At 43.4% G+C, this 23,928-nt stretch overlaps 2 protein-coding genes across 3 annotated transcripts in view; one reads left to right on the top strand and one right to left on the bottom strand.

Moving 5' to 3' along the window:
• The window catches only part of SMAP1 (small ArfGAP 1), an 88,130-nt gene extending 86,062 nt beyond the window's left edge, over positions 1-2,068 (top strand). For both annotated transcript variants that reach the window (XM_035320735.1, XM_035320736.1), the window contains one exon: positions 1,079-2,068. In XM_035320735.1, coding sequence (XP_035176626.1) covers positions 1,079-1,213 — 135 coding nt within the window. In that variant the 3' untranslated portion in view covers positions 1,214-2,068. The remainder of the gene's footprint in view (positions 1-1,078) is intronic.
• On the bottom strand, positions 2,069-23,600 carry B3GAT2 (beta-1,3-glucuronyltransferase 2). Its single transcript, XM_035320737.1, has 4 exons — positions 23,037-23,600; positions 10,719-10,863; positions 2,738-2,886; positions 2,069-2,662 (listed from the first exon to the last, which is right to left on the bottom strand). The coding sequence occupies exons 1-4, from the start codon at positions 23,556-23,558 to the stop codon at positions 2,576-2,578; spliced, it is 903 nt and encodes a 300-aa protein (XP_035176628.1). The 5' UTR covers positions 23,559-23,600; the 3' UTR covers positions 2,069-2,575.
• Positions 23,601-23,928: the final 328 nt, after the last annotated feature.

Raw genomic sequence — 23,928 nt, 5'->3', positions numbered from 1 at the left:
ATGAAAGCACACAGTACTGAATTTTACCCTGAAATACTAGCTTGCAGTTCATTTAACAACTTTTTTCACCAGCTTTTCACAATTTCCTTTTGTACCCTGATGTTGCACGGTTTTGTTTACATGAATTCTGAAATTTTACCCGGTGCAGTCTCTTACTTGAATCTGATGCTGCTTAGCCAACATCCCTGTTCAGTGCTTCTGATTGGTAATTGCTGTCTTGCTCTCAAACACTCAAGAGGGGACATCTTTACTCAGTCTATACCGTTAAGGTTTTAGCTTGTCAGGAAGTGTTTTTTAGAAGGTAAGAAGGTTTTTAAAGGTTTTTAAGTTGGGTGCTGAAAATTACACCAAATAGATAATACTTTTAGAAAGTAGAAGTATTTTTTGCACCATCCTTAAAATGAATGTGCTTGATTTTGAACTGTTGCCCACCTTTAACTATTTACCTTCCTTAATTTCAGGTGAACTATTTCACTTGTTTTAAGGTAGTCATGGTATCTTGAGTTGCTTCTTTAGTAAAAATGCTTAGATTTAGACAACACTCAAAATAATAAATCTGTGTCTTTTCTGGCCAATTAAATGGACAATTTGTATAGAAAACAGTGTAGTCAAGATTTTGAGGTCTCCAAAGAAATACTGCTGAAACAAAAACCATGCGGAGTTGCAAATGTAGACAAGGATATGCTACTTGCTTTGGTGTTTCTTTATTGTAGTTGCCAACATTTTGCTGGTTAGTTTTGAAACTTCAACTGTTACCAACTGAAACACATCAGACCCCGTTGTCATATGCTTTGTGAATTCACTAGCAGAATGTTTATAGGCTTGTCACAGACACCAAGTGCTACAGCCAGTCAACCTACATATAATGGTGATCACTTGAGCAGAAAGTGCCTCCTGAAAAGCTAGTGCCTTGAAAAATGCTTAGAAACTTATCTTGATTCAGTATTTGATAAGAAATATTAACATGAGGAAAATGTACTTTAACTGGGTTACTAAGTTTGGAGGCATCACTGCTTTTTGGCTAATGGTGTGTTGTTTCTCAGCACCGGTACTAACAAGACTTGTGTATGCTTCACAGATGAATCAGCAAATGGCCGGGATGAGTCTCAGTAGTTCCAGCAACGTGATGGGCTTTGGCCAGCCCCCCAGCACAGTGGCAGGATGGACTGGAAGCTCCTCTGGTCAGACTCTGAGCACACAACTGTGGAAATGAAAGTTGCAATAGAAGTTTCCTCCAGAACAGCCACCTAACATTCCTTGTCAAATGCATTTACTTTTGCTGTTCTCTCCATGTACATATTCTTTTTCTTTTTCCCAAGCTGTTCAGATTAAGAATATAACTGACTGACCGTGTTGTGGTCTATATTGATTTAAATTTGATGTAGTGAAAAGCAGATCAAGAATACATTTATATATCATTGGCAGCGTTTTCATACAATGCATACAATTTCACAGACCATGTATTTAAGAAGCTGCTTAACCACATACTGATTTTTTTCCCTCAAAATTCTAGATCAAATGTTTGCATATAAGGGATGTAGCTATCATGTTAGTAATATCCAAAAATATAAACCCTGACCCCACCCCCAAAAAAAATTACCCAGTAATCCTGTAGAAGGTACTGTATGAACAAATGTTTAATCATATATAAATAGAATGTAAATGTATCACTGAGCAATGTTTTCTAGTGTATCAAAGAAATTTTGTTTCATCATACATTTCACTGTGATGTTATTATGGTGTGCATAACAGGGAATGTGGTTATTGAAAGAAAGATAAACCTGGATGTTACTGTAGTTCTACAAATTAATAGTTTATTCTTTTAAAAAATGAGCGTTTGATCTATTTGAGTTTCCTGTGATGAAGTACCCAATCTGGCTCACGAGGCATGTACACAGTATTAATGCTGAGAACTAGTGGCACAACATGTATACAAGGTAACTCAATGTGAACAGATATATTTTTCCTCGCAGTGATCCAGGTTTATGACAGTGATTGTGTTTACATTTTATGGTGCCTCGTAATGATAAAATGTTATTTCCCTATATTAAAAGGATAAATCCATAAATGATTGTGGGTTTTTATTTCATCATTGTATGACCTACTTGACAGCTATTTCTTCCAGAAGTCTGCTTTTCATGAAGAAAAACATGTTCAATTTGGAGCATCTATTTATGCAAATATTTAGATCAACTGTTCATGATTTAAAATCAGTTTATAATTACACCATTAAGCTGGATAAATACAAAAACTATGTACATACATGATGATTTTGAAAATATTCCATTGCAGTCATGTTTCTCTTGCTTGTTTTTACTATGTGGAAACAGCCTTAAAATAAAGGTAAGTGTCAGTTTATTAAGACGAGTTCAGAAATGCATGCAAACAAGTTAGAACAAAGCACACCCATTTGATTTGCTTATTAGAGATCTGACAACTTTCTTTTTGTTTCCACAGAAGTCCATCAGGTGGCTGTTAAGAGATCTCACACATGTAGACTGTTGTAACTGGCTGATTGTGAACACCTTCTGACACATCCGTTGTACTGTACCTCTTGCTTAACTTTGTCTCCAGTTCATACCTCGATATTGACTGTGTCCAGATGGTATTTTGGCTCATTAGCTAGATTGACTTTCTCTGTTCGTGTGTGCCATACAAGGACCTATGAAACAACATTTGCGTTAGTACAGCCTTCTCCAAAGAAAACACAAGAGCTTTTTAGTAAGGAAATTAGTACCTTTGTGCAGTTGTTTGCTTTTGGTTCCAGTTCCTCCACTGTAGTTATCTGTTTCAGAAAATCCGATTCTTGCATTCCCGGCTGCGAACCACGACGCTTGAACACAGCTTTTGGATGTGACAGAATCACTTGAAGACTCACAGCAAACCCTTGAAGACAAAAAAAAGAAAAGGTTAAGAAACCCCTTAAGGTTTTATATTTTGTGCAGATTACACTTAAGCCTAGAAATCTCCATGTTCCTTTTAAAAACATGTAAATTTGATTATATGGGTAGACAATATTTAACAGTTTTGTACATCCCACGTTGTTTTGTTTTGCCCTGGAGATGCACTCAGATTTTTTTTTTTTTAATTGCACTGTATTTTCAACACATTTTATCGGTTTCCTGTAACAAAGAGAATGTTTTTTGCCTGAAAAGTCAGCTATTGCTAAGGTGTTGGACTATCTTCCCTTTCTACTCCTAGTTAATAAAACTGAATTCTAACTAAAATAAAATGTATGACATTGACACTGAACAGACACTTCCAGGTTTAAAGGTGAGAGTCAAAAAAAAAAAAGTTGTGTAACTGATGACTGTTGTCTTTAGAGACTTTTACCTTGTTGATGAGACATGTCATTTATAAGCAGTCACCTGCAAGACAGTCTGCAGCTGATCTGTGCATTGCACTATGCAAAGGATTTCATCAGTGGGCATACCTCTGTTGGCAATGCATTTCCCCTAATAATTAAGCCCCTCCTCAAAGGGAGATAACAAACCAAGAAATGAGGAGTTTGAACAAACTCACCCTTTCTGAAGCAGAAAGGTTAGTCTTCCCATTTGCTGTTATTTACTGAAATGTAGTGTTTTCATTCAGTAAGGTTCAGTCGTATGTGTACTTCAAGTATGACTCAGAACTGTTCTGATACACTTGTGGAGAAAAAATACATTCGCAATGCCTTATGTCTAATAGCCAAGACTACGAAATAAATAAATGCTTTTTTCCAGTTCTGAGTGGTTCCAGCTGCCCCTTTGTAAGAGAATCTGCTGTCCCTTTACAACAGTTTTGATGTCTGTTTTGGAAAACCGTGAACATGTTAAAGACAATGTTAAGGTTTTTCTCATTAAAAAGGAGTATAACTTTCTCTAATGGAGAAAGTCTGTCTCCTTTTTTACTAGAACTGTCTTGCTGCTGTATTTTCCTTGTAACTGCCTGCGTCTTTTATGGGAGTCTTTTAAAGAAGAAAATAAAAGGAAGTAGTTAATACATCACATGCAAAGAAAGTGTGTTGAAACCACTTTTACCTTACATTATAGTAAGACTCCAGAAAGTGATTTTTTTTCTTTAAAAGTAAATAACCACCACATTGGTTAGGTCAGTATTGTCAACATTGGTTCAGGTCAGTATTTTTGGTTAGGTTTTCTTCTAAATTCGAACAAGCAATTAAAATTTTTTGGTGTAACCAGACTTCACAGTGGTTGACAGTTTGGACGTGAAACCGTATTGTTTGCTCTGCGAGGTAAGTCTTTGTTGGAGTCCTGATCAGCTGTAGGAGCTGCTGTTTCTTTTTAAAACACTAAGATTTATGCTTGTCATCCGTGAAGAAGAAAATGAAGTAAACACCAAAATTAGAATCGTGTCCTAGATCTTAAGAGTGGTAAAGGCATCCATCCTAGGTAGAAAAGAAACACGTTTTCTAGCATTTCTTTGCATGTCTCAAATAACGTGGTCCCTGGTTCCCCACAGTCCATACTTATCAATACAAGAATTTCTTCTAGGGTCTTGTAGCAAACCTGCTCCTGTGTTGAAAAACAGTCAGGTCTAAGGATGAATTTCTCCTATGCTTATGTCTTCAACAGTGCTGTGTCACCCGCATGTAACACATAGCCTTGGTACCACGTTACTGCAAACCACCCTTCTAGAGTGCTGTCAAAAATCCCCCATGTTTTCAGACATGAAATTAAGTCAAATTATTATACTGTTGTACACAGTAAGGAAATAGACTGCTGTGTACTGACTGGCCTGAGGCTTGGTTTCGTGATCAGTGTTCACGCGTTCTCTGTGTATCTTAAGAGACTGAGTAAGCAGCAACTTGAAAATAATTCAGGGAGACTTGTCTCCCAGCTCTGCAGTTCTTCAGCTCTGCTCTATAACTGCTTTAATTTCACATGACATATTTCTGTAGATAAGACTTCCACTGGACTTGGAAAATATTTTCTAGTGCCAGCTTTTGGTTGGCTTTATCACAGATCATTTTGGCATCAAGAAGAGATAGATGGCTGAGGTTTTGATCACACTGGCACTAGTTACTCCCCTTGGTAGCTAATGATCCCATGATAGTAGATGAAGAGCCACCGTTGTGTTTGAATTCCATCCCCACCAAGGAATTAGGTGGAATTTATGTCTCCAGTGTGGCATAACTGAGCAGCACTATGCTCAGACAACTCTTTATCGTTATTCCCACAAGGTCATACTGGGCTTGATGACTTGAAATACCATGGGCCAATGTCATAGACAAAGTGCCAAGGGGCATTTTGTTTGTTTAGTGCAAGGCTGTAACTGAAATCTAATAGGCTGAATATCCACCTGGATACGAATGAGTTTGTTGGAGGATGAGACCTCTGGAAGACACGGCAAAAACTGCATCTGTGCCTCTTTCTATGGAACCGATCTGTTAATTCACACCTTGACTTGTCTTGGATCAACAGCTTCTGTTCGGTGATAAACGTTTTTCTTCACCCAGTTAGACAGCCTTTGAGGATTTAGTTGCCACAATAAATGCCTCCTGAAGGCTCTAGATAGGACACTAGCTGAAGGCAAGCTAGAAACTGAGCATCTTTATCACTTCCAGAGTGATAATGTGATAGATGTGTAGCATTTTAGCATGTTTAGCTCAGTGCTGGTGTTGACACAGATACGCTGGTTTCCGCACAGTTTGAGGCGCTCCCTTAGATTTGTTAAACATGTCCTGACTTGGGATCTGCTTCCTTCTTCTCCTTGTGATGTAAAATCTGGGTTCAATATTTAAAAATACATACATTGTTTGTAGTTCAGAACAGAGAAACATTCTAACAATTCATTCACCTGGAAGAGGTTCTCCATTATAAACCAGGCAAGCTGTAAAGTAGTTGTTACGTACGTGATGGCGGGGTGGGGGGCTCTCAGCTTGTCTGCTGTAGCCACTCATTTTTGTGGTTGTTGTTTGTACTTCGTCTTGCAGCAGCAGCTCTATCGGATTTGGATGCAATGCGCCATGTTTTGCAGTGTCTTTAATAGACTGGCTTTTTTCTCAGGAGAATCATGAGAAAGATGAGATGTATGAAAGATCTCACATCACCACAGAATCCAGGAAACAGGTGGTTGCTCAGGCCCTAGCAGAGGGACTTGGAGCACAATGAATGACTCCAAAATCTGCCTGCCCAGTGAATCACAGGTATAGATTAATCTGTATGCCTGAAGCAGCTCCTGGAATGCTAATGTAAAGCATGCATCCGTTTTCCTTGAACAGTTTTGACACTGCGAGATTCATGATCTAACTTGTTCTCATGGGTGGCGAAAAACCCTTGCACTGGAAACAAGCTGTAAGTAAATCGATAACAGTGTCACTTACAGAAGATTTAGAACCAGGTCTATAATAAACAACCAGTGCACTCACTTCAGCTGCCCAGGTGGCTACTGATAACCTGAAAATAGTTTGTGGTGGTTTGTTTTTTTGGGGGGAGGCACGGGGAGGGATTTTTTAAATTCCCCCAAAGCCTCAAAGTGTTCCTGTTGCAGCCTGCGTTCTTTTAGATATCAAAGTGTAATGGTGTACTAGAGTTGATATTTGTATCAGGCTCTCTAGGTCCAGAGAAATTCCAGTATGTCCTTGTAGACAGCCTAAGTATTTGTGGAGCCTGACGTTAGGACAAGCACAGGTAGACCACATGTTTAACAGCAATTATCTGGCAATATGCAGGAATAGCGTTCTAACCAAACCGAAAAGAGCTATTGCTTAAAGTTACTCTTTTCCCATCCATTTAGACCAAACTGCCTAAAAAGATGTAAAAAAATGATGCCATACTTCACGATGCCATACTCAACGGGTGTGCGTCCTTCCACGGATAAAAGCCGTGACAGGAGGCAAGTTGGTGAAATAAGGAACAGTGTTCGAGACCTCCTCAGGTAGTTTTACATCAAGGCAACCAACTACTGGAGTTTCACCTCCTTCACTATGGCACTCCCCTGAAAAAGGGAGTGAGATGGGTCTGTCACATCATTTTTCTGCCAACCTATTACAAAAAGAGTGCCTCAGCTAGAGTCACAACGAGCAAAGATGCTTCACAGCTTTCACAGTCAAATCCTGTTCAGTCTGACAGAAATACTAATGAAAAAGGTGTCTGTCTTGCAGTAAATTTTGCTTAGATTAAGATGAAACCTGCCTTGAGTGACAATGCATTTCCATACCTCCTAGTTCCTAACATGACAGTATAACTTTTTTTTTTTAACCTAGTTTTCCTCAGTTCATGTTTAACCTATAATTCAATAACACTTTTAAAGCCTTAGGATTGCTTGTTCGAAAAGACAATATGTTTCCTTTCCTACCCTCTGGGTAATGTTTGTCTGTATCTGGAGGAAGATTTTCTTAATTCCATTCTTTGTGTAACACAAGAGCCCAAGTTCTGTAACTTTCATGTCGTGGATATAGAATTTTGCTCAGCTTTGCTTAATAAAATACCATCATAGTCTAGGTAAAAGTACAAACAATATTTATTGCAGAATCCATTAAAGTACTGTTTTCACTGAGAACTACAAAACCTTCAACCTAGAGCTTCAACAGCGCTAGGTAATACATGCATCTAAAGCAATAAGCACGGGTTGAATTTCAGCCAATGGTAAATACCTTTTACCACTCTCGTGAAACCAAATAGGTAAAATTTACCTTAGAAGTTGAAAATTAATTTTGGCTTGTACTGCCACACTGCTCTCCCTACTTAAATCTATTCCATAGCCAGTACTGCAAACATGGAGTTACAGCCCTGGCACACAGGCTTTAGCATGAACACCACTTCTAACTGTGGAAAAAGAGGGATGTGTATTGTACCACAGAGCCCTGTGGGTGAGTCCAGGGGCTCTCAGGAGGTGAGAGAGCGAACAGCAGCTCCTTTATTTCCCTCCTCAGCCCTGATCTCCCCTGCTTCTGCTGGACAGAGCAAAGAGGGGAAAAAAAATACATATACTCTTCCCCTGCCCCTGCCTTTTTCTGAATGCACACTTATCTTCCAAGAAACCTGTGCTTTTTCTCCTTACTTTCCTTGAACTCTCTTTTCTCACACCCCCTTTTCTCTAACATCTGAGTGCTCTCCCATGTGTTTGCAGTCATTTCTTACCCCCTTTTCCTGCTGAGACTGTCACATTTTGCTCACAACACCCCATTCTCTTTCCCTTTTCTTCCCTTATGATAAGGGAGTCTGTCAAACTCTAGAAAACACCTACCGTTAAAACTGAGGCAGTACTTTAAAAACACCAGAACTAATTTGTATGCTCTGTTGGTTGCCAGACAATAAGGAACACAGGAAACAGCTCCTCTGCTTTCTGAATGCAATTTAGCACCAGGGAATAACAGTGTCAACCACAAACTTCTCCAAAGAAATCAATGTTCACTTAACAGATAAAATGTGACTGCCACATGTGAGGACATTTCAAAGAAGAAACTAGAAGTTGGCCAGCTAAGGTCTTTAGCTGATCCCAATGAAATCAGCAGTACCTGTCTCCACTTGTGGCAGATTTGAATTTGGCCCTATATCTTAAAGTCGAGAATAAGAAGTTTGTGTACTTAAGCACAAGGATGCACTTCAACTGAACAGCCACAAATTAAACCAGGGACCTTTTGAACAGCCATCCTTTCCATACCAAGCCTCCTGATCAAATGCTTGTGAAAATCACTAAGAAAATATGGTTCTGTAAAAGAACAGAACCCTTATCATCGCCATGGGAATCAGAACTTTAATTAGAAACAGCTACAGACAGCTGGACAGCTTAACTTACACAGAATTTATTTTTTATTCCTGCTCTTCCCTACATGCAGTATATGAAATAACCTTAGTTGCTTACATAGTTGGTGCCAGTAGAAGGAGGAATTCCAGTGATGCAATCAGCATGCACTTCAGTTTACTAGCAAGTCCTCCAAGTCCCCAAAGGTATAGAGGTGGGGTAGGAGGTTATAAGGCTGGAAAACAGTGTTCACACACATCCTGTACACCACACCTGTTCAGACACCTTTTTAGTTCTGAATTCACAGCTTCTGTTCCAATTGTGCCCTTCCACCATGTTCCTGAGGAGAATGAAGATGCAAACTTGACATACATATTTACCTGACTACATAACACCCATTTCCCTCTTTACTGAAAGAATGGTATTAAAACGTATTTTTTTTTTCTGATTTTTCTGTTATTTTTTTGAAGACAAATAGAAGTTCTTTCACAAAGTAGTATCTCCTTTCTGGTGACTCTGCAATAATTTCCTATACTCTCAGCCCTTGTATCTGTTTCCATAACTCTCTCTTCCATGACTTCTGTAGTCACGTCACAGCAGGTCATGCTCCTAATGGAGCTGCTTGTCCCTCATGCCAGTGCTTCAGCCAGCCACTGCAAACTGTAAGCAAAGATGACATGAACTTTCCATGTACCTCTTCATATCAGGATTAGAGTCCCTTGGCTAATGTTGTGTAATGGCTTTTTGCCTGCTCCTAATGAATTATGAACCATGCTATCATCCTTACAATGCCCAAGAGTAACCAGTTCTACAACATAGTATCTGTACGTATCTATATATCCACAGGCAGAGACTTCTTAAAGTGTGGAGCTGAAGCCAGGCTGCAGGCATTTTGGGATTGACATACCTAGATCTCCCCCCGAGGAATGCCTCTACCTCGAGGCTTCAAATTTTTTCATGCCAGGTGATACTTGTAACCTGTAAGGTTTCTACAGTGCAGAAAAATTCACCTGTTGATATTTCTGCTACTACTTAGTTCTCCTAGTGCTATTTTTAACCAACTGTACTGTAGATACTATACATATTTGTCATCAAACACTTCAATCCATATAAAAACAGTCTGTTGAGAAAGCACTGTCCCTTTCCCACTCCTGAAGCATAAAGGTTTTAAGAAAATTGAAAATTGCTGCCTATTTCTATCCCATTCTTGCCCTTGTATCCCTATTTTTCCCCCTCCCTCTGCACCCTGAATACTGAATATGCTTAAGTGCAAATACCGTATCATTCTGGGAAACCAGCTGCTGCTACATCAGCAATCAGAATTTGGCACCATGGTGATTCATGTGGCAGTTGTGAGTATATAAAAAAGAGTGTCTAAGCATGGACTGACAGCAAGACAGAGCTCTGTGGTGTGCTAACTTCATACCCGAAGATTGAGTAGATCAATTTTGAAGCTTTTCTGCCTTCATCTATTAGGCTATAGCTGACAGTGATTTTTTCCCCCCCTCAGCACACCATTTCATACTATATCCGTCTACAGTTATCACCATCATTCCAAATAGCCAATAAAAAATGAATTATTTCATGATAAAGTAGCATTTTACAATATGGGGTCTAAGAAGGGTCTCCATTTATACTGACTGCTGTAGATTGATGACACAAGGAAAGGGAGGCGTTCATTGCAAAAATTAACTCGTTAATTTTTAAAAAAAATTAACAGCTTAATTTACAATTAACTTGTAAATTGTACTTGTAATTGTTGCAGACAATTTATACAATGTAACTGCCAAGTTGCCACATAAAATTAAAAGCAAGTGAAAGTAAGTTCAGCTATCACTAAGAAGCAACTTAATTAAATGAGATGTGCAAGCTAAGACTTCCTGGATATTTAATGCTAAAGTACAGCGGCTACACTTCAGAAGTTTTAACAGCTGCTTACCTCGAGACATCTGTTTCTGTCCCACTCACAGAAAATGTAGGTCTAGGTGTTACGAGAAACACGCTGATGCGCCACGAAGCTTGGTGCTTACCTGCCATGTCAATAGCGAACGGCCTGTCAGCTCTCCAGCCCGTATACCAGCCGACGACTTTGCCGTTTTCCACGACGGGTCGCTCGTACCGCCGTCCTCCCACTAGTCCCACGGGCCACACCGACACTTTGCGGGTCGTACGCATCTGCAAGAGGCAGGGGCAGCGTGACTTTGTGCGTTTTTTTTTTCCTAGTAAGCTTTTTTTGTAAGTGTTGGTGGAAAGCCTACATATTAATCGTCGGTACTAGGTACTCGCAAGGAATTCTAGCTTACAGGTGCCAGCCCAACAGAGTAAGCATTTGGAAGCTGCATAGGCCCACTTGTTTTCTGTGAAATCTCCAGCGTCCTAGCTAGTAGGCACCTCCTTTCTACTGGAAATGTCTGATTCATGTTATTTTTAAAACAATAATTTTAAAACCACGAAAAAAACAGTACTTGCTTTCTTGTTTGTTTCAGTTTTTCAAGGTGCATTAGATCTTTGTTGCAGGCAAAACTACAGCATTCTCTCAGTAAGTGTATTTCTATAGATATCAGTTGTGAGAGAGATCCCACTGAGAGAGATCATAGCCCCACAGCATACCAGATTTGGACAAAAGATGCAGATTAGATCTATTAAGGGGTCACAAATAAATAAATAAATTTGGGGGCTATCCCTTTTAACATTTACATTTCCTCTCAAAAAGAGCTGTTGAGTTTCTGAGAAGGACAGGAGGCAGGTTGGGCAGTGTGCTTCTGCAAGTTTGTTATCAGTAATGGGAGTTTTTCCCCAGTGTAACCAAATCTAATTCTGGAAATGCAGTCCTCATCTAGCCTAGAAGAAACTACGGATACTGGAAGATCACTCTTTCTTTAGCAACAGGCGTGTTGGACTGGGATTCTTCTGTTCCCAGGCTAGAAGACCACCACCTGCAGAAAACAGGAGAGGAGCCCTGAGGCCCCGCTCCCCGCAGGAAAATGGCCGCCGCTGCGGCGTGAGGACTTGAGAACTGACAACGCGGACACAACTCGCACTGTTTTACCACACTAGTTCAAAAGCCACTGATTTAACGACCGTGCTTAAGTACGGTTTTATTTAAGCAAGCAGGAAACTATTCCAGTGTGACATGGGCTTAATTCGATCAGTTTTTAAAGCAATCTCATCTTCTAGTGTAGTTGAGGCCTATTCCTTAGGGAAAGGTTATCCCTTTCTCCTCCAAGCACTCATCTTAGCAAGAAAAGCAAATGAAATTTTACTTATTTGTAACTGCACTCCCCTATCGATAGATGTTCAAGTAAAAGACAACCTTGGTTAAATATTAAACACTTTCCTCTCTTTCTGTCAAGGTGAAAGATTTATCATATGTATCATCTACACTCCCACGAGATCCACTGGAAAAAACAAAGAGAGCACTTCACTCTTGTTGGCATTTCTAAGCTAGACGCATTAGTAGATTTTTAAGAGAATATAGGGAATGCATAAAATACATATTTAAAAATCCAGATATGTATGTGCACACAGAGGAGAGGTGTACACCTCCTCTCCTTCCAGTTGTGCACATTTAATGTCCGAACTATTGGCTATGTCAGTGTCGGTAAGAGACTGCCATGAATGTCTCTAGAGATTACTGTTAAAGGTGTTTGCCTTTAACTGTTCTGCCTGCTTAAGATATTTTTTCCTGCCTCTCCCACTCCTCCATTCAGAAAAACAAAAGAAAAACAAAAACAAACAAACAAACAAACAAACAAAAAACAGAATTAGCTATTAACTATTCAAATATGGAAATCAGTCAAACCTTCTCATGAAGCTCTGGTTTTAATGATATATCCCATTTGCAAGCTTTTCTAACAGTGTACTGGCATTAACATCCAAGCACATGGGATACGAACACTGGGCATGATCCTCTCAGGCTTGTCTACACGGGCAAGTCTGCAGTAGGCTTCCAAGGGCACAATCAAGCCGTGCACCCACCCATGGCACATGTCCTCTACCTCCTTTCTATTAGCACTGATACATTCTTGAGCGCATGGCTGCAGGAACAACTTCTTGGCATCTGGTTTTACAGCACTTTGACAGCCCTGTGCTAGCTGCCAGCCTGCACCCATGCTCTGCATGGTGAGCACGAACTGCCACAAGGTGTGGGCAGACTCCTGCCTGTGCCACAGCCCTGCCTGCTCTCACAGGAAACCTTCGGGCAGACATGTTGCAAAGTGAGCCCAACCACACAGAGCTTCTGGGCAGGGTGAATACTGGCTGCACCATTTATGCTAACACAGCTAGACAGATTTTCATCAGTACTTCACCTTACAGTCTGTAGGGAAACCTTGTTACTCGAGAGTGTCTTACTGACCTCCAGAAAGCAGTATGAAATGTCCCAGGAACGTTTAATTATTACAGTCTTGTGTTCATTTCCATGTCTGTGAGTTAAGGAGAAAATAGGCACGCATTTACAGAGCTCTTCATTTTGCACTCGTGTCAGTTTCTTTGTTCTCACAGGTTACATTTGTGGAGAACGAAATAAGTGGGTGTCAAGAATACAGCAATCCCTTTAAGTACAAACTGAAAGAGCACATCTAGACCGGTATTTATGCTAATTCTGAAATACCTTACAGCCTCAGGATTTGCTAGGCAGATGGAAGTAGGAATATTTCTTTTAATCTTCTGAGAATAGCATTACTGCATTTAACATGCTTGTGTGTCATGGCTGTATTTATGTATGATGGGAAGAAAGCTGTATTTGGATTAAAAGGTCAGCTTGCAACGGAGATATGACACTATCAATCATTAGGACTCAAAAAGGTGATTGAAAAACATGTTAATTCTAAATAGCTTTGCTGCTGTGAGTTAAACTACTGCCAAAAGCCTATAAATTACAAACAGCTTCCTAAATTACTCTTCTAGCTGTCACTTTAATGTGTGGCGGCACATGCTATCTTAATGTTCACCACTTTTAAGTCCTATTAGTTTACATGAATAAGATTCATCTTTCTTACACATAACTCTCTGAAGGGTAGGCATCTAGTCAATCCTAGTTAAACTTTGATAGCTAATGAGCAGAGAGATGAACCTGCTGATGTGATTCATCCTGCCCAGCTTAGACAGCAATCTTAAGATAGGATGAATCTCCCTCTGGAAATGTTTTGTTTGTTTGTTTGTTTGTTTTGTTTTGTTTTGTTTTGTTTTCTTCCCTCTCTTCACTTTCTGATTATCTGAAAGTGGTCAGGACACAGGAGGAGAGTGATGTACTGGATGGGGAAAGATGGGGAAAAGGACACTGCAAGATGGCAGAACAAGCCAAAATGAAGCAGTTGAGAACTAGGAAGGAGTGGGCAAGGAAATGACAGGAGAGAGCGGTAACAACTGACAAAATAAATCCCAATGAGGTGATGGGAATACAGCAGTAGATATAGTACTAATATAGGAACCACTAAAGAATAACAAGTGAAAATGCACAAAACGTAGCTGAGCAATAAAAGAGATAGCGTTAAAAGCATTGCCAAAAATAGCACCGCAGTCAATCAAGAAAAGCTACTTAATGGGATGTGCTGATGGATAGGTAAGATGCCAAGCCAGGAGGAAAATAAAAAAGCCCTGGGGGAATGAAGGTAAATGACAAAGAGAAGGAAATATACTTCCTACAGTGAAAAGGCTTCAAGGCAGGAACAACAATTCCTGTGTTTTTGCAGCCTGGTGTTGATGTGTTTCTATTTGGATTCAATGTTGACAGCAAAAACAAACCTAGCTGCCACATGCAGTAAGCTTTGTTCTGTTCTCTGTCACTTCAGCCCCTGTGTAGTTTGTGGTCTGTACTGGTCAGTCTACACACTCAGGCTCACCTGGATGAAACTCCATCCCAGTGAGTTTCAAACAGATCTATATGCAAAAATCCAATTTATTATTACCAAAGATGTGATCTAGAGCCTAGAGCTCCTTTAACACAAGTCTTCCAGAAAAAAAAATAAATAAAAAGAAAAGAAAAAAAAGAAAAAGAAAAGGAAAAAGAAAAGGAAAAAGAAAAGGAAAAAGAAAAGGAAAAAGAAAAGGAAAAAGAACTATGGGTTAAAGCATGAGCATAGCCAGGTTCCTTATCAGTTCTCAACCAGGTGTTGTACATTACTCTCAGGTCACATAAAGCCAATTTCTACTTCAACAGAACTTACCTGACTGCACTACAGGCCAGAAGGATAGCTCAGCAGCAACATTGCCATGTTCATTTTCTTAGACATGAAAAGGAGCTCCTTACTTCAGAGGAGGTCCTGTGTCAGAAAATCTGTGCCAGTGGTTTTCTGGTTCAGGGACTGTGAATGAGGCTTTGGTGACAGTAACTTTAAGAAGAAAGTCTGTTGTCAGTAAACAGGGATCTATGTCTCCACCAGAAAATGTGTAGGAAGGGTCTACAAATCAAAACATGTGTCTAGTCATTCACCTAGCCTGCCCTGCCCCACAGCCAGATAAATGGCATTTAAACTAGACCCAAAGGATCTATGTCCAGGTGGAGGCTGGTGACAAGTGGTATCCCTCAGGGGTCTGTCCTGGGACTGATATTCTTTAATATCTTTACCAGTGACACAGACAGTGAGATCAAGTGCACCCTCAGCAAGTTTGCAGATGACACCAAGCTGAGTGGTGCAGTTGATACAACAGAAGGAAGGGATGCCATCCAGAGGGACCTGAACAGGCTTAAGAATTGGGCCCATGTGAACCTAATGAGGTTCAACAAGTTATAGTGCAGGGTGCTGCACCTGGGTCAGGGCAATCCCGTAACACAAGGACAGACAGGGAGAAGAACTCATTGAGAGCAGCCCTGCAGAGAAGGACTTGGGGGTTCTGGTGGACAAAAAGCCTGACGTGAGCCAGCAGTGCGTGCTCACAGCCCAGAAGGCCAACTGCGTCCTGGGCTGCACCACCAGAGGGGTGGGTGGCCAGCAGGGGAATGAGGTGATTGTCCCCCTCTGCTCTGCCCTTGTGAGGCCCCACAAGTGCCGTGTCCAGGTCTGGGTCCCCCAGAACAAAAAGGACGTGGGGCTGTTAGAGCAGGTCCAGAGGAGGGCCACAAAGATGATCAAGGGGCTGGAGCACCTCTCCTGTGAAGAAAGGCTGAGGGAGCTGGGGATGTTCAGACTGAAGAAGAGAAGACTGTGGGGTGACCTCATTGCGGCTTTTCAGTACTTAAAGGGGACTTATAAAAAGATGGAGAGTGACTTTTTGCTCAGTCAGATAACGACAGGACAAGAGGGAATGGTTTTAAACTAAAACAGATTTAGATTGGATGTTAGGAGGAAACTCTTCACTCAGAGGGTGGTGAGGCACTGGCACAGGTTTCCCAGAGAAGCTGTGGATGCCCCATCCCTGGAGATGTTCAAGGCCAGGCTGGATGGGGCCCTGGAAACCTGATCCAGTGGGTGGCATCCCTGCCCATGGCAAAGGGGTTAGAACTGGGTGATCTTTAAGGGTCCTCCTATCCAGAGCCTTTCTATGGTTCTCTGATGTTTGTCTTATCTTTTCTTAAAGACCACAAAAAACAGAAGCTTTACAACCCTAACAGGTAATCTGATTCAGCGCTTCATCATCCTTACTGTTAGACTTTTTCCAAATATCTGCCTTAAGCTTGCTTTGCTGATTTTTACCCAATCCACACCACATAGGAAAGATGATAGATTAATTTTCCCTTCTCTCAAGCAACATTTTATGTATTGGATATGATGATTAATGCTTCTAAATCCTTGGGTACAAATGTCAGTACTGCTTCCCTCGGGGAGAAAACTGTACTAAACTACAGCAGTTAGGAGCCAACTTGGGAAGACTTCCAAAAGATTTGTTGTTCATGTTTCTTTTGGCTCTTCTACTTACTAATCCTTTTTCTTATCCTACTTTCTGTCATTCCATTCAGCTGTGTTCCTGCATCATGCAAGGCACCCCCCTAAAGAGCCTCCAACCATTCATAATTAATTTGATAGTAATGGCATTAGTTTCACAGGTAAAAAAGACTGTTGTCAAAATACAGAAATAGACAGTGCTTAGCACCATGTAACCCAGAGTCCCTCACTTAGATAAATCTGCTTCAAACAGCTTTTTTTTTTTTCTGTTTTTTGGTCACTGTTTCCTCTCATTTTAAGCTATTTCATTGTATCTCTACCAGCCTTTTCTCATCCAGCCTTTTTAGCATAGGTATTACACGTCTATGTGCAAGGGGAATTGTCAGTGTGCATTTAAAATCTGTCACGTATTCTTAAACCATTTATATACCAGGAAGATATTTAATGTGCTGCTAACTCATATTTAGATCTTTTTTTTATTACGAAGGAAATAACTAATGACAGCCAGCTAATATTTAATTCTGTCTAGGCTACTGAGTGTTATTTTTAAGGCTAGAGCAGAAATCTGATTTTCCAACCAGTTCCAGGAGATGCAACAAAAGATCTCCATGTTTTCAGAGAGAAATAGATTCATTTACACTACTTTAAAATCGTTTGCATAAGTATATCCATTAAAAGATACATGGAAGTCTACTTTTACATAATTGTCATAACTTGAATAGACTTTATTAAGCTATCAAAACAACACTAACCCTTCCCTTGTTAAATTTGGAATAAATAGTAAATATCCAATTCTTCTCTTGTGTCTTCTCTGAGTTGCTTTCAAACTATTTTACAAAGTAGATCTTTGGAAAACTGAAGCCTAAATTCAATTTCCCACTGTTCTTTCCCAGAAAAACTCTGTCTAATATGAAGTCTGTTTGGGGTAGGGGAAGGAATGACTGGAAAAGAGATTTAAAAAAAAAAATAAAACCCTTCACCCTTCTTATGCTAATAGGGAATAACAGTCATGAACAGTCAGAGATGCAGAAATTTTGTCTTCGCTTTCATAATATTTTCCTGAGATTTTTCTTTTGACAAAGCAGACATCAATGTCACTTCTCAATTGAGGTTTAATCCAGAAACTATTCAAATGGGGGGAAAAGCTCCCTTTAGGTTTCTCTGATCACTGCATCAGATCAAAAGTCCCTGGAATGTGAATGGGTTAGTCTACTTTTGGTGCTAATTTAAGTCCATGGATAAAATAGCAAATTAAAACTGCCATCTCCTACATGTAAACAAACCCAAACCAATTAAAGCCATTAGCAAAGAAAACAATACCCTGAAACGTGTATAAAATTAACTTTGATAAGGTCCAACACCTGCATCACACATGCATTTGACAAGACAGCACGTAACAGCTAGGTGAGTTCATGAGTTCCTTGCACAGCACAAGCACAAGAAGAACAGCATCAGCAAGGAAACACCTCGCTGCGTTCAGGCCCGTAACAGAACGGAGGCTGTCCTGCCCTGGCCACATTGCAGAAAGCCCCACACCATCACGGAGAGCTCCCTGGAAAGGAAGGAGAGCTGTGCATGGCTGACAGGCGCTTCCATTGGCCATCCGATGCCTATATGACATACAGTGCCTGCAAGTATTTCTGTTCTGATTTTACTAACGCGGGTATTTTAAGCCACAAACTGCTACCAGCCACTAGGATATCTGCTACCTTCGTACAAATCCTCTGGGAGAGGGAAGGGCAGGGGCATGAGGAAACATTTTTAATGTGATTGAGTCTCACAACTCATCCTCAATGCCACTATGGAAATTATCAGTGCCTATTAGCGAAGGCATGATCTTTACTATTTTTCCTCTGTTCTTCAAGAAACTCCATTCTCATCCGGCTGATTTGAGGATAATCCTGTCTGGGCAATTTAGGCCACCACCTAAGCACTTGCATACTTCCAAAATACTAGAGAATTTTTGTTTGGATTTTGCTTAAATTACTCCTGTGAAGAGCAACCCAGATGACTGTCCTCATCACTGATCTCATTCGTATCTTTTTTTTTGTGGTTCCACAAATCTTGAATTACTTGTAAATACTACCTCAAATTCAAGCAAAGGAGATGGAGATCTCTCTCCTCCGCTTCCTTCCCTTATAGCACGACAGGGCATTTTGTGCAGGCAACAGCTTTGGTAATTTGAATTCCAGTCCCCAACTCAGTGAGCAACCAGACTAACTAAGCTACTAAATAAAAGGATTTATTTTTCCTTAGAAATGATGATTAATGCTTTGCACTGTGTTCTGCAGGTCTGCATTCAGAACGCACCTTACAGCATAAGTTCCTCTAAGAAGACCCAGTCTGTGAATCCCCAGCTCACACTCAGACAAGACAGTGAGTGGCATGTGCTTGCACACTTTAGGCACCCAGCAAACCTTGCTACGAAATCTTAGACACCAGTGACCAAAGGGGTAGGGGTGGCAGTGAGGGAGATCATGGTTTTAGATATAAGCACTTGAATTTCACAGTTATGCGTCTGAGTGACATACAAGCAAGGCTGACAGATAAAACTTAGGAACCTCTAAAAGTTAATGCATTTCTGAATAGCGCAAGCTCACCTTCTAGCAAGTTAAAGACCTTTGCTCCCGCTCTTTGTACTCCTGAAGCAGCATGGCTCTCATCTCAAAGGTTTCAGGGGAGAGTCCACACAATCAATAGCAGAGTGGATCTCCAGCTTCACCTCACTTGCATGTACAACCATCCGTGGACCATGGAAGCAGTGGCCTTTGGCCAACTACTCAAAATATGGAAAGGGCAGAGAAAACAACTGAGACCCACAAGCACACGAAGGATGTGAAGAGGTAAGGGAAGTGGAATTTCAACAATGTCTGCCTTCAGTTTCCAGTGCTCAGGCTGATCTTGTTTTTAAAAAAAAAAATCCTCTATGAAGGTGGAATGCCAGCCTTATCTAAGATTTTCTTTCTGGAAGTCTAAAAATACAGAACCGGCAGTTGCTAGGCATCAGTCACAATATTACAATAACTTGCATTCAGGAATAAGATGAAGCACAAAGACAACAAACCATAACAGAGTCACTCCAAAAAGAACAGCCTACAGTAAAAAATAGAAGTTATGATGACTCATGTAGGAACATCTGTATAGCATATCTGATACTGAATTTGGGATTTCAGGCCCCTCAGAAGCTTTGTTAAGAACCCAGGCTGAGGTTCAAATGATAAAAGACATTTTCAGAAAGTGGACTGCTTTTTCTGATGGGAGATGCAGCTGGACACCTCCAGGCAAACACATCATATCTGAGCAGGGGAAACAATAAATCAGTTTTGAGGTCTGGATCCCAAAAGAATAAACGACAAAACAATACACCAGACCCAGCAGCACTGAAGTAAAAGTGTGATTTTTCACCTGAGCACCATTATACTCTCAGGCGAAAAGAGCTGGGGATAACTTAAAGAAGCCACACCTCCACTCCAGGAAATATTTCTTGATCATAACCGTAGCCACACTTAGCTCTCCAAATAATTTTACAACCCCTGAGACAACGGGTCCTTTCCCCAAAGCTTTTTCAGAAAAATTAGCCTAGGCTGAGCCAGTAAGGAATACAGTAGCAGTGGAAAGACACCAGCTACAACTAAACCTGCTCAGACCCTCTCCAGCCTGACTGTGAGGAGGTACTTTTGCCAGTCAAACACTAAGCTGCACACACATGTCATTGCATGTCCTACAAAATAAACTATTATAAAAGCACCCGCGGGTTCCAGATTTACTGCAGATGGTGACATTTCCCAGCAAAACACCCCTGTAAGGTTTGTTGTTGTTCTCATTTTTCCCCCCTTGATTTCCACGGAGCACATTTTGCCCCATTCACTCCCTGTCAGGTGTAACACACTCACTCCCCTAAGTACCCGATAGAAGGACTTTGGACAGCGTTTAGAGTTCCCTCATCAAAAGCTCTCAGAAGCATCCCCTGTCAAAGCACCCTCCTTCGTGATCGTGCCCCTTTCGTTTATACACCTCCGCTCACAGCGAAGCCTTTTGGTTTTGCTGTTAAAAGGCTCTGCTTTCTGTAAGGGCGCTAGGGAAACCCGCAGCAGAGGAGCTGCCACAAACCGCAGCTAATCCTTTACCGACCTGCAGCCGGCTGGCACGTCCCCTGCCCCTTTCTGACTATATCTATGAACGAGCAGACCTCTGAGTGAAAGGCACACCTGACACCAACCCGCCGTCCCTTGGCCTGGGGCAGTGACTTGCTGGAGGCCACCCAGCCAACGCAGGTGGGACGAGCAGTCGGAGCTCCTCTCTCCTTGCGCCACGGTTACACTGCTCTCCCAGGTAAGCAGACTGTACAGTTACTCAGACCTTGGGATTAGGCAACTGCACATCTGGAGAATCACGCCTGGTAAGGTAACCAAGAGCAGGCAGAAAACACCTCCCTCCCAGGCATCTTCACACCACTTCCACGACAGAGTTACTGCTGGATTTCTGCATGCAACACGTTCTGAAGTTGCTCTTTTTGTGCTTGGAGAAGAGAAGCACAGTTTACCCCCATAAATCAATCAATCCCTCAAGGAGAGAGCAGGATTTACTACAGAGCTGTCAAGCCAGAATCCGTAACCACACAGAACTTGTTTTTTTCTCCCCCCCCCCCCCTTTTTTTTTTTTTTTAAAAAAAAAAGGAGAGAAATAAAATTGCAGGCAGTGCCGTGCCTGAAAACAAGGCTACTAGCTCCCTCCAAATGTAACCTCCCACTCGTCATACAGGCACGTCGTGCCAGCAAATGCTGCCAGGAGACTTCAGTTAACTTGGCCAGGCTGACAAGCATTCCTGGAGTCACTGTCAGCGGCATCCCAGAGACCTGCCCTACACAGCGCCCGTCAGCGGTGCCAGGAGAGAGCCACGGGGGCGTTCAGTGATAGCTGGAGCAGGAGCTCTTCTCTGCTCCTGCACTGGAGCTCTCCAGCTGCTACCTCTCACAAGGAGAACTCGCTCATTCGTAGGATTCAAAACAAACACCTCCTGCACAGCGGCTGAACCCTGGTCAAAGAGAAGCCGTGGGGCTGCGTAGCTGCAGGTGTGAGGTTGCCACTCCTGCCAGCAGGAGGGAGCACAGGTTGCCTGCTCTGCTGGTAATTTCTAAGGTTAGCCCTTCAGACATGTATTCCTTTGCCTTCCTGCATGCTGTGGCCGAGAGCTCACTTGTATCTTTTCATTTCATCACCCACACCAATTAGAACAGTACAGGGAATAATAAAAGAATAAATCTGACACACACCCCAGCAGCTGTGGGACACTCAAGTGACATGCCTGCAATACTGTTCCTTTAGTTTGCCCTAAACACTTGCACTCCAAAAAAAGTAGAGATTCACCTCCAGATATTTTCTCTCACTTGTGGTGTGAAAGTGCATTTTCTGTACCAATTTACAGAGTCCCTTTGAAAGAATGAAGCTGGTTTCATGTCTCTGAGTAGAGACAGGCACTCCCATCCCACCAAAGATCAGTATACGGAATTACTCTGCATCATAACACCCTAAGCACAGCCGTGAGATTTTAAGGAAATCAATCACAGCAAGAGCTTAGCCCCCAGGCAGAGGTCCTCCAATTATCAACTTCAATGCTGAATGCCGAACTGGAAAGGGAACTAGGGCATCTCTGCTCAACGGGACCTCGTACCCGTCAACACACAGAAAGTGGAAGCGGATGCGCTACAAATCTAAACACAAGCCAACACAGGCATTTCTAAAATAACCCGCTCTGGGGAATTTCACGTGCTTCACATTTCTGTGAATCACGATCCTCTTAGCCTACCAAGAGGAAAACATCTGAGGGAGCACGATGCCTGTGAAGTGCAGATCGGGGCTGCACGCTGCTCTACACCGCACTGCCTGCCAGGATCCGTCCCCAGCCCTTTACGCTCCCCACCTGCCTGCCAGCCTCCTCTCCTGTCCCCTTCCCATGTCACCCTGCCAAGGTTACTCTCCCAACTGTCACGGGAGATGCAAGCAATCATCTTTCTGCTGCTTTACATCCATTAATTATTATTAAGCATCCCTCCTTCCTGCCAGGGGAAATGAGACAGAAAGCCGGATAGCCTCCCCCAAATCCCTGCCAGTTCCCACTGAGAAGGAGCAAAGCCCTTCACCGAGGGGCTGAAAACACATCTTTTTATGAAAGAGCCTGCCGAAGGGCTGGTTAGTCCTTACGGGGACAACCTGCTGCTGCTTTTAGGGGCTGCTTTTAGGGGCGGGAGGCTCGGGGAAGTCGGGGCGGCCCCGGAGGACGGACGGGGCAGCTCGGTGCCTGTCCCTGGAGCAGCCCCTTCACTGCAGGCAGCGAGAGCACAGCCGGAAGGAACCGAAAGTTGTCTGGAGGAGGACGAAACACCTCCGCAAGTTCGCGGGGTGCCCCAAACACCGTGGCAGCGCGGGGCGTCGGGGCGCTGCCGTGCGGGATGGGGCTGGGAGGGGGCCACACGCATTTTGGGAGGGATGCCGCCCGAGGGGAGCCCTCCCCGCCGCCCCACGCACCTCGTGGAAGAGCTCCAGGCTGTAGGTGTTGTCGTCGTCGGCGAAGAAGAGCACTCCGGGCTGCGGGGGGGGCAGGTGCTGATGCCGCTGCCGCAGCCAGGCCAGGCCGGCGTTGCGCTGCTCGGTGGCCCGGGGCAGCCCCGGCCTCTTGTAGCGCCGGGGCGTGGGGACGTGCAGGTGGGTGCAGGGCAGCCCGGCCGCCGCCACGAAGCGGCTCACCAGCTCGCTGCGGGCCGCCGCGTCCTCCACCAGGATCCAGTGGAGCCGCGACACCTGCCGGAGGGTGTTGGCCAGCCGGGTCAGCTCGGCCTTCTGCACCGGGCGGCTGTAGGTGGGCGTGATGGCGTAGATGGTGGGCAGCGCCGCCTCGGGGCCGCGCACACGGGACCCCCCCCCGCCATCACCCCCCGCTCCGGCCCGCGGGGGCAGCGGCGGGCGGCTGCTGTCGATGTCCAGCACGATGATGACCACGAGCACCCAGGGCAGCAGCAGGAGGAAGCGGCCGAAGAGCAGGGACTTCATGCTGCAGCCCCCCCTCAGCGCCGCCCCATGGACGGCAGCGGGGGCGCTCAGCGCATGGCCGCCCCCCGACCCACCGCTCGGCGCTCCGAGGGGCTCGGAGGGTCGCTGGTGCCCCCCTTGGTGCCCCCCGGTACCCCCCTGTGCCCCCCGGTATCCCCCCGGTATCCCCCCGATGCCCCCCGGAGCCCCCCAGGTGCCCCCCGACGGGGGCAGCAGCGCGGCCCCGCCGCTGCCGCCCCTCTACCAGCGCCCTTCCTCCTCCTCCTCCTCCTCCCTCAGCATCGCCGCGGCGCCGGGGGGCTCCGGGGAGCGAGGCTGCTCCTCCGCCGCTTCCCCGGGCGGCTCTGGCGGGGCGGGGAGGCGGCGGGGA

The sequence above is a fragment of the Oxyura jamaicensis genome, chromosome 3 (assembly GCF_011077185.1).
Source record: "Oxyura jamaicensis isolate SHBP4307 breed ruddy duck chromosome 3, BPBGC_Ojam_1.0, whole genome shotgun sequence".
Classification (NCBI taxonomy): Eukaryota; Metazoa; Chordata; class Aves; order Anseriformes; family Anatidae; genus Oxyura; species Oxyura jamaicensis.
This window is presented reverse-complemented; position numbering and strand designations above follow the sequence as displayed.

What these genes read in the sequence shown, in the direction of transcription:
- B3GAT2 (XM_035320737.1), bottom strand. Translation starts at nt 23,558, where the DNA reads ATGAAGTCCCTGCTCTTCGGCCGCTTCCTCCTGCTGCTGCCCTGGGTG. An exon ending in GCCTGGAGCTCTTCCACGAG is followed by an intron (nt 10,864 to 23,036) that starts GTGCGTGGGGCG and finishes TGCCTCTTGCAG; the next exon opens with ATGCGTACGACCCGCAAAGT. An exon ending in GTTCGCTATTGACATGGCAG is followed by an intron (nt 2,887 to 10,718) that starts GTAAGCACCAAG and finishes TTTGTCTTCAAG; the next exon opens with GGTTTGCTGTGAGTCTTCAA.